Source organism: Seriola lalandi, unplaced genomic scaffold (genome assembly GCF_002814215.2).
Source record: "Seriola lalandi dorsalis isolate HSWRI2012SDOR001 ecotype SW California unplaced genomic scaffold, Sedor1 jcf7180002054673, whole genome shotgun sequence".
NCBI lineage: Eukaryota > Metazoa > Chordata > Actinopteri > Carangiformes > Carangidae > Seriola > Seriola lalandi.
In genome coordinates, this window is record NW_019525226.1 from 751,307 (window position 1) to 762,345 (window position 11,039).

The following is an 11,039-nucleotide window of genomic DNA, read 5'->3' on the forward strand; positions in this document are numbered from 1 at the left end:
AAGTTTTATGATTGAAAAACTGCTGTTCAAACAATTTGGAGACAGTGATCTTCCAACATTACAGTACAGTATTTGTCTTTGAGAGATCTCTGTAACTTTGATGCACTGTGGGAAGTAAAGAGTTGTTTGATGCAGTGTGGGAAGGTTTTGTACTGGCCACTTGATTGGATGTCTGCATGGTTGCACAGTCACGAACAAAGGTTGCCTTAACTGTGCATCCACCCTTTTGTTCCAGTGTACAAATATGCAGTGGGGGGCATGGGGGGGCTCACAGCGAGTGGGGTCACACATACAGACAAACACATGTTAAATTACAGAGGACCGTAAATGCCTGGGGAATATTTTATTGAGGCAGTGACAAGGGGGTGAATTGTTTGCCCTGCCTTGAAATTGTGGTCTATTTTTCAGTGAATGCATTATTCTAGTGAGCTGTGGGTTGCTCATCACCATGTAAAGAACCAGAGGGTCATTTGTTTTTCTATATGATTCACCCAGACAGGCAATACAAAGATGACTCCAGTCCAATTGAATAGGTACATGACAAATAGAGGAAGCCTATAACACACACAAACAGACTGATCCTGCATGCAGAGTCTTTGTAAGACTGGGAGAAGGTGCAGGAAAACCCCCTATGACTGTGACAAAAAGGCTCAGTGCTCCGACCAGGCGGTCCAAAAATAGTGCCAACATCAAAAAGAGATCTGGGACTAAGTCCTGTGAAAGCGACTTCTGGCTTGGAATATGTATTTTGTTCCATGGCCAGGAATTTATGTGGTCTGCGAGGTTTGGAACAGTTCAGAGATTTTTTTTTGGAAAGTCACAGATGTAAAAAAAAAAAAAAAAAAAAAAACTAAAAAAACAACAACTCTGTACTTTGTGTTACTGTGAATCCTGATCTTAAAACACTTTAAGACCTGATTGAGCACTTTTCTCTGTCTTGTTACTTCTGCCAGGAATAGATGAACGATGTAATTAGAAGTGTTAGTTGTGTGAAAGCAAGCCAGGTGTCTGAGATGCAGCTGAAGATCAGATCCTGCACGACTTAACAGACACAACAATTTCAAGATTTATTTGAAGCAGAACTGATCATTTTATATGAACAATGGGACAAATGAGTGAAAAGTGTACGTGAAAGTTTTCACCCGCTTTTTCTTTTCTCCCCAGTGCTGCATAGCTTTTTAGCTTCTTTCAGCTCATTGTTTTGGTTTTACAGCCCACAACTTTCCTTTCTCATAAACCCCGTTTGCAGCTACAGTGGCTGGCGAGCTCTGATAAACCCGCTAAACACTTCCTGCCAAGCACCAAATGACAGACAGACAATTTAGTGACCAGCTGGTGAACTTGGTGAATTTAGCAGCTTGAGACATATTTTCCCAAACCAGAGCTAAAAGAAAAGCGAATATTGGACAAACATTTGTCAAGTGGGCAGAAGCACGACTCCAAATTAATGCAAATGTTTCTCCTTGTTTGCTTGATGTGTAAATAGGCAAACTGCTTGCAAACACAGCTTTATAAGATGTTAAGTTAATGTCTTTGCAGCATGCTCTGCTAACGCTAAGTGCCAAAATAAAAGTTAAATTAATACAGGTTTAAAAAAAAAACCAAACACCTAATACTATACCTTGGGCTTATGAAAGGCAGCACACTTTTGGTTTTTGTGTTGAAATTTCAAATTTTAAACTGCATCTAAACCCTGTTACATTTCATCTTAGGTGTGACAACAAACAAGCCAATAAACTTGTACCTAAACCTTTTCTTCTCAGAGAATTTTGACATGAATGGTAATTGGACTGAACTTATATAGCACTATTCCAGTCTTATTGACCACTGGAAGTGCTTTGCAATGGAAGCCACAGTCACCCATTCACACACACACATTCATATACTCACACAACGATGATATATTGGGGGCAATTTTGGGGTTCAATGGGGTTCATGGGGTCCCAAGAACACTTTGAAATGCAGACTGGAAGAGCCAGGAATCGAACCACCCATCCTGAGCCACAGCAAAATACGCTGTTTGTTCTAGCAAAGTACTCTGATGGATTTATGATTTGAGAGATAATACACGGTCGTGATTTTGTAAGCAGAATAGTTAATTATGTATCTGAAATAGCTACAAATATTAGCAATAAGGCTCACTAGTGTTGAGGGTATTTGTATGTAAATGTGTTCATTTAGGTCGGCCCACAGGATGTGTGTGTCTGCATGTATATAAGACTTTGTGTAAGTGAGGATGCTCTTTAGTCAGCTGGGCAACAAACTCCTCTGCCCACACATGGCTTCACTCCTCCATATTCAGACACAGTGATGAGTCACATGCTCCATTCTTACACTTTTGTTCTCCTGGTGCTTTGTTGGGACATACTGACTCTTATCTCGCTGTCTCACATACATACACATGGAGAGAACTTTCTTTGTGTCTCTGTTTCAACAAAAGATTCACATTGTTAATGGACAAAAAAACATGTTTTAAATTGTATCAGGTTTCCTTAGATGTCCTGCCTTGTGGCCTGTCTCGCCCTGACATTGAACTTTGGGAAGTTGATGAACTCTCTACCATCCTCTTTATGCCAGCAGTGCAGTAACCAGGCCCCGTGTGTGTGACATCAGCAAAATTGTCCCAGTGCATTCTCGTCAAATGGCTGCCACTCAATAGGTGACCACAGGACATGGGTGTGTAATGAGCCAAGAGGTGATGAGTGGAGACGAGTAGAGAAGGGAGGAGAGCAGCAGAGGAGTTCAATCTGAAAAGAAGAGGAAAACTTTAAAAGGAGGGAGGAGGAGTTGAGGAACACGCTGAGATGTCAATACTAATAATGTTACTCTCATGGTGTTTTGCAGTACACGTAGACAGCTGCCTTTTGAAAAACCTGGTTGTCTAGTCTTCAAGATAAGATATCCTTAAGTAATTTCATCAGTCAATGGGTCGCTTTGGTCATCAGTGAAATATTTTAACAATGAATGGATTGTTGTGAAATTTAGGACAGACATTGGGTTTCACTAACTTTGGTGAACTCTTAACTCTTCTAGCTAAGGGTTAATCTAGCACTATAATCGGTTCATAATTTTAATTTGTCTGGTAATGCCAATTCCCATCAGTCTCAGTTTGTATTATAGTGCTTAAACAAATGTAAGCATGTTAACTTGCTGAAGACCCTGTTAAACATTACACCTGCCAAATAAACATCAGCATGTTCGCTTTGTCTTTGTGAACATGCTAATGTTTAGCTAAGGTACATATCTATATGAAAAATATGTATATGGAGGTCACACTCCTTTCTACTGCTCATACAATCACATTAAGTTTGAATCATCATCATACATGACTTTCAGGGGAAAGTTTAGGGAATAACAACGTTCATTTCTACAGTACTCAACTCAAACCCTGTAACAGGCTATGCATTTCTCACTATTCAACTAGGGGGCAGTGTGTACATTTATTCAACTCACCCTAAAATGGAGCTTCAATGCAAAGACACTGAAAGTGACCTACAGTGTAGTTGATCTGTGATGTTGAACTAAAAGAATCAAAAAGTTGTTTTTTTTTGGGTGTGCAATGCAAGTAGTATGGAATATTATAATGTGGGCCTCTAGGACACAAGACTTGATGATTTGCTCGGTCGGTACCTGAGTCATATAGTTCAGCAACAAGATAAGAAGAGCGCTTGCAAATGTGGAGGCATAGCTTCCATCTAAACAGACGACTCCCACCCCCATGTTTGCACCGGCTGTACCACTGAGGAAAACAGACATCTCCCAGTGTGCCCATGATTGATTGGCGGTTTCTAGAACACAACTAAAGCAGTGCACTTTAGAGGACAGAGAAGTTATGAACAAGAAATAATGATTACACAGCTTACATCTGATGCTTGTAATCCAAGTAAAGAAAAAAAAAAAGCTGATTATTGTTTTGTTTTTTTCTCACAGATATTCAAGAGTGTTACGAGGTGACCTTGCAACAGAACACAGAACAAACTGTTGTGAAAGACGACAGCAGGCAGGACGCGTGGGAGGTAATTTTCCTGCTTCACGTTATAGATTAAAGAGAAAATATACTAAATGTTTACAATCTATCTGGTGTCACACGTGCTGTGGTGTATCCCCTGGCTGCACAAAAGCTTCCACAGCAGCCAACACACAGTGCCTCTACCTGTGTCCCTTACACTCCTACATGGATAAAATGTTATCATGAGTCATGGCAGCTATGACTTCAACCTGGTGAGTGAGTGTCAGACAGAGAAAAAGTTGGGGGGAGGGACATGTGTAGAAGGAGAAGAGGAAATTAGACGGAGTCAAAAGAGCGCTGATTAGCATTTGCTCATCAGTGGGCTGCTCTCATGAAGTCAGCCAGTCTTTTCATTATAACAAGTGTTTGCTGTCACATGGTTATTTAGAATATTTTTAGAGTACAACGCAGAGAACAACTGAACTGAAGGGAGCTGCATTTTGTGTAGATTTAAACCTGATTCAGATGATTTACTGAGGAGCATCACAGACCTCTGACTACATTTTACAGCAGGGTAAATATCAATAAATCCATACACTGTGGTGTTTTTTTGTAGGTCCATGTCACTCATCTCCTAAGGAAACCTTCACTACATATCGCTTGTGCGATTTAATGTTGTCTCAAAACTTTCCTTCAGCTCTGCCGAAATGTTAATGAAATTGATCTTTGGTTGACTTCTATAACCCATTAACTTTGATGATCTTCAGCCCTTTTTTTAGCAGAGAAAAACACTATAGCTTGTACTTTGTGTGTGTGTGTGTGTCTGTCTGTCATGTGCATGCGTGCAGTTATTTGTCTGCACTCACAGTGATGCAACCTTAATGGACGCAACAGGACACAAATTCACTGTGATGCCGCAAAAAAAACCAAAAGAAAACGTGATTTCAATCACTTAGCACAAAATAAAAAAATGTAATTTTTAGAATTGAATTAAAGGCACAATGGGCAGTTTTGATCACTTTGAAGCATCAAACTGGATTCTTCCACAGAAATATCAGACCTATTTTATTGAATTATGTGGGCCTGAAAGATGCTTCAAAGACCGTCATTCCATTACAGAAAAAGCAACAGGACATTTTCCATAGCTTACTGTTCTCATTCATTATCCAGAAGAGAACAAGCGTAATGTGACTGTTTTAATATACTCAATAAAACTGAGTGTATTGCTCTGCAAAAGTTTATTGCTATTATATTAGCAGTTCATTCCAAATATTATGTAGCAACACACAAATGGGAATGAGAATTTAAAGCGTTTCTCTGTCTTAATGTGTTAAAATAGCTCTCCAGAGACATTGGGCCTTACTGATCAAGTCTCTAAAAAACTGTGAAGAAGCAGATCCCTGCAGAAGAAACTACGTGTACAAAAGCGAATAAATAGATAAGGGGGCAAATCTCCTAATATCACAATTTCGGGTTGGGTTGAAGCAGAAATTATCCTTTTTGTTTTTATTTAAAGACCAATTTTTGGCATTAGGCATTTATTTTAAAATGTACAGTAGGAAACATGGAGAGGGAAAAAGATGTGACATGTAACAAAGGTCAGGGTTAGAGAGGGCACATACCCACTGGTTTAGTCTTCCTCCTTTGCTTGTACACAGTATTCATGCTGATCTGCTGAATTGTCTTACTTTAATATTGATTCCCTATTTTGTCTCTCTGCCCAATTGTTACCTGTTCTGAAAGGGGATACTTTCATGTGTGATCTTCGTTGTTTTCCAGCACAGTCATTTTGGAAATGCTGTGTAGTAACATTTCGGATTGTTCATAACACATCCCCACACATAGCTTTAGTTTTGAGAAGCTCACTATTTTGTTGCAGCTCTTTTATGTAAGGTTCACATTTTTCAAGTGTTAATATGTTAATACTCACATGCCAAGTTATTAGTTGGTTGTTGTGAGTTTCTATAACTGTCTTTACTAGCCCCAAAGAGATCCTTTCATAAGGTGCTTTCAGTGTAAGAAATGGGGGATAAAATCAGAGATACATAATAATACATCATCCAATGCAGTAACCCTTGTTTGACCATTGACCACTGGGAGGGCAGCTGACCCTCTGTGCCTCCTCAATAACCAGGCCCTGGATTGAAACTATGCTCCAGGGGCCACAGTGAGTGCAATGTCAAACATTGGGTTACTGTCAGCAGGGGCCTCATATTTCTGACAGTCGTCAGGAGACAGGGCTAAAATGTGGAGCAGGTGGCTGTGGATCTGACTGAGCCGCCCTGTATGTTTGGTTGATGGGATCTATACTTGATTTTATACATATCCCAATAAATTGATCATTGGATTAGTGTATTTGTGCATGCATATTCTGTATATGCACGTGTTTTTACATTTCTACAGTGCTGTGTTCTAGAGGTTTTTTAGCCTTATAATATAAAGGTGATACTGAAATTACGCAATTCAATCCTCACACAAGATAAAAACTTTAATCCAACATTATTCCTTCATGCTTAACAGCTCCCCCCCCTCCATTCAATCACTTAATGGCTATATGTTTTTGAAATTCATTTGCTAAGTCTGAACTGGATTACGTACGGTCAGCTGAACAGGGCAACTGTGATAAACTTGTTATTGACTGGACTGTATTAAATGGATGCTTTAGTCCAGAATACTGTGTTGTTCAGTTTATGACTGTTTGTCAACACGCAAAACTTATGTTAAACAAGAAGGATTCTCATGTATTTGTAACATTGTTTAAAGGACACATTAGGGAATGCATTAAAAATCTGTTTTCTGATTATGAAAAGTCTAAGAAAATAAAGAAGAGTATCTGCAAGAATTATGACTTCTAACATACTGGATGAGTCCAGCAGCCTTTATCCTTTTTTGTCTAAAGAACTACAGCCCGATCAGATCAAGAACTCCTTGATCAGCAGCACCCCTTATGTTCCAAATGGGCTCATTCGACTTGATATTAATTTGGATGTTATTTAACACTAATAATTATATAAAAGTTGATTTTTAGTTATACAAATGAATTCTAGATTTTGTCAGTTATCCATTACATACCTATTTCTGATTCAACCATTTATTCATTCATTCATTTATTTATTCAACTGTTTTAACTCTTTATCCATTACTATTAGCTGACTCTTTATTATGTTTAGCTTTCTATTTAAATAATCAAATACAATAATATATATCAATAAACAATAATTTTCTTCAATTAAATAATTATTTATCTGAGCTTCTCCACAGTCTTTCAGTGTAACCCCCTTACAACCACAAAAGTCGCCTCCATGTAAGTCAATGATCGACTGCATGAATCAAATGTGTTCATACGGTGTCACTCCCATAGTAGAGAAACTAAACCACAAACTTTAACTGTGGCTTGAACTCTACTCTGCCATCCTAAGCTCCTCTCAGTGTATTCTGTGATCCACCCTGTCTAGCTTCTAATTCAGTGCAGCATGGCTCCTGATCTTTCGCCCATCCTCTCCTCTGTGGATCCCAGCTGCCTGTGGAGCCCAGGCACAATCCTACAGAGAGAGAGAAGGTGATGGAAGGATGCAGCAGCCATAGTGGGAAGTTAGGGAAAGAGAGAGAGAGAGAGAGAGAGAGAGAGCTGCTTAATGGACACCCAGTGAGGTGCTCATCAGTATTCTAGCCATGCTGTCACCTGAGTGGAGGATGGGAGGGAAACTAAATGAGTCTGCACATTCCCTGATTTGGTGCAGAGTAGCAGGTGAGAGTGGAGAATAGCTCGTTTGGAAAAGAAATGAAAAAAGACAGGAAGCTGTTTTTAGTAGATTTATTGAATTCGTGATTAGAAAGTAACTTGTGTTTGGATTGCAAGAATCTTTCTATTTTGTATGTTTTATTTTATTGTGTCATAATCATGGAATAACTCAGAGTAATGGCCAACATGAAACTGAAATACTTCATAAATTTTAAATATTGTATGACTTGAGATTATTAATTGATGGAGTCATTTCAGAAATTTCTGCACAATTTGTGTGTGTGTGTGTGTGTGTATATAGTGCAAAGGGCATACTCATAGATGCCACTATTAGAAAGAGCGGGTAACTAGGGGGGCAGCTCTGGCTCTGGCAGTGCCGGTTGACCTGCCTGTCAGTGCTGCCATGTGGGAATTGAGCCGTCAAAGAGAGACTCACTTAGCATCTCTGAAATAACACAGTATATCCATTCTGCACCAGGTCAAAAATAAGGAGATTGTTGTGAGAATACTGCAAACTTGACATTCAATGTGATTTTAAACTCTTGCTGTTGGTTGCCAGGTACAGTTGGCTGCATGCTTGGGGGTGTGTGCGTGTGTGTGTCAACACAAGGGCAGCTTTCATTTTAATTTTTGAGCTAACAGCTGAGAGAGAAGGCACCGCTTGTTTGGAAAATCACTGGGCCTGTTTTGCACACTTTTTGTAACTTTGTGCCAGTGATGGCCTGCTCTAAAGGCTGCCCTCTGCTGTCAGTTAAAGGTGTGTGTGTGTGTGTGTGTGTGTGTGTGTGTGTGTGTGTGTGTGTGTGTGCGTGTGTGTGTGTGCATGTGTGCGCGCGTGTGTGTGTTGTGTGTGGTCTAATTTGTGGGAATGAGCTCACTAAATTTCGGGTACTGTAGACTCCTTGTGTTCATGTCTCTGTCACTACTCTTATGGTGTGAGACTTAATATGTTGCACTTATTTATTTGGATTTTAGTTACAAACCTGTTGTGAAATAGCTCAGTGTTGTGACTAATGGCTGAATTCCAGTGGTGCAAATTAAACTGTTACTCTAATATTTTTGGTTTTGCAAACGTCTTCTTTCAGCACGGCACTTTTTTTGTACATTTTAAACAAAAAAGATATAACATGTTAAATACAGACTATTTGAGGTGCTGGTAGGTGGGTTTTTATTCCTTTAGACAGAGTCAGGCTAGCTGTTTTCTCCTGCTTCCAGTCTTCATGCTAAGCTAAGCTACCTGCCTGCTGGTTCTCACTTCATATTAAGAGCACCTCTTCTCTCATGCAGTGCCATTGGAGTCTCAGAGCTAAGCATCTGATTTTGCACTTATTGCTAAGCACTTATCGCTGTTCGGAAAATATTTCCACAATCCTTAAAGACTCTTATAACCACCTGGATGAAAAAATATTCTGTTTGCTGCAACATAAAATATATATATTTTTAACCTGTGAGAGTGGCCTAATTCGCCTAATTCTCAGCAAGAAACCGAAAGAGCATATTTGCCAAAATGTTGAACTATTTCTTTAAAAATGTTGGCAATGGTTGTCATATTTGGTATCCACGAGTGTGTCCTGATCATTGCATTTTTTTTTCTAAATCTGATTTTATTCATTCATGTCTGACAATTGATCTTTCTGTGTCCTGCAGGACCAGGATGAGGAGGAGGAGGGTGTGTCTCGGGTGCGAGTGACCAGCAGGAGGAGCCCTCACAAAGTGGAGCGAGTGTCTGGCTTGGTGACTCGCTCCCATGTCGACATGCCAAAGGTGAGTAGAGCAAAGCAAAACGGAATTTTCCCAGGGGTCTCTTGAACACAGCTTCTCCCCAGTGATTCTGTTGAGACATCAGAAAGGGCAGCTGCTGCTAAGAGAAGCAGATACTAATGAATCTGATGATGTGATGATTACACATTCTCCATGGAGAGTGCTCTGGCATCACGAAACATTTGTTACTGTTCATAAAGGTTGATGACCTTTGGAACATTATGTTAATGATGAGACATAACTGCTAAATCAGAAAGCAATCCAGGAAGTCCAAGAATTATTTCCTAGGGATTTGTTTGATCAGTTTGAAGTGACAGAACCAGCTCAGGCTGGACTCCTAAAAGACTGTGTTGATTATTGTTATTCTTATATTTCATGCTTAATATAACATCAAATAAATACATTTTTCTTCAGTGTTTCAGCACCTTGCATGGATAATTAGCATTGATTACGCTCAGACAGATCATATACTGTGTAATTAATAGTATTTAGGTGTTTAATCATACTCTGGCAGTAATTATGTGACACAGCTATTTTGTAGATATTTTGTTGTCAATCTCTTCACCTACAGCTGTATAACTTAAGTATTAGTTTACGCTTTTTCCCATGTCGAGGCGCTCCCTATTGCTATGAACGAATGTCATAGATTTAAAGGAATAAGTCACCTTTTTGAGAAATGGGAGTATTTGCTGTGTTCAAACAGGGGGAACAGCTACCATGGCTCTGTCCAAAGGTAATAAAGTATATAGCACCAGCACCCCTAATGCTCACTAATCAACATGCTACAGCTCTATGTTTAATCCTTGTATAATTCAGAGTAAAAAACTGCAATGTGTTATGGGCTGTTTTTCTTTTTTTACAGTTTGTTTTTGTATGGATTAAACAAACCAGCTTTGGTGTGTTAATAAATGAGCTTTAGAGGTGCTGGTAGTCTGGTTTTGTTACAGCTGGCTAGCTGTGTTCCCCTGTTTCCAGTCTTGATGCTAAGCTAAGCTATCTGCCTGCTTGCTTTATATTTATCTTACAGACATGAGAGTGGTATCAATCATCTAAGCCTATTTCCTAAAATGTCAACCAATTTCTTTAAGGGTTGTGGTCAACATGCTGCCTACCTGAGCAACAAGCACAGTCCTCATAGTTCATGATAGAGACATGTCTCATAGGCTTGCCATGTTCCTCAGTATTGTTAAAGGCCCTTGTGTTCACATGCCTTCCCCATTACAACACGGCCAGTGGCACATGGCAGCACAGTGGCCGCAGGCGTTGGCTTTTCAGCTGAGCCCAGAACTAGTGCAGTGAGTGGAGGGGGTGGAGGCGTGAGGATCTAGGGGCTTGGAAGGGTTGAAAGATAGGGAGATGCGAGGCTGTAAGCTCACAGATTCAATGTGTTTGTATGGTAATGTCTCACAAGAATATGGTGACAGTACAGGTTGACTCTGGTGTGGATAATATGGAGCTGGCTGGGTGTGTGTGTGTGGTTTGTGTGTGTGTGTGTGTGTGTGTGTGACTCCCTCTATCACATGAAGGAGGGAGGTGAGGGAGCCGAGGAGGCGCAGGGATCGGGAAGGAGGGAGTGGGGGGGTGAGG

The 11,039-nt window shown here is 40.0% G+C and overlaps 1 protein-coding gene across 4 annotated transcripts in view; it reads left to right on the forward strand.

Annotated features, from left to right (window-relative positions):
* The window catches only part of dlg3 (discs, large homolog 3 (Drosophila)), a 78,673-nt gene that overhangs the window by 4,823 nt on the left and 62,811 nt on the right, over window positions 1–11,039 (forward strand). For all 4 annotated transcript variants that reach the window (XM_023421644.2, XM_023421646.2, XM_023421649.2 and 1 more), the window contains exons 3-4: window positions 3,931–4,016; window positions 9,339–9,455. In XM_023421644.2, the coding sequence (XP_023277412.1) occupies window positions 3,931–4,016; window positions 9,339–9,455 (203 nt within the window). The remainder of the gene's footprint in view (window positions 1–3,930; window positions 4,017–9,338; window positions 9,456–11,039) is intronic.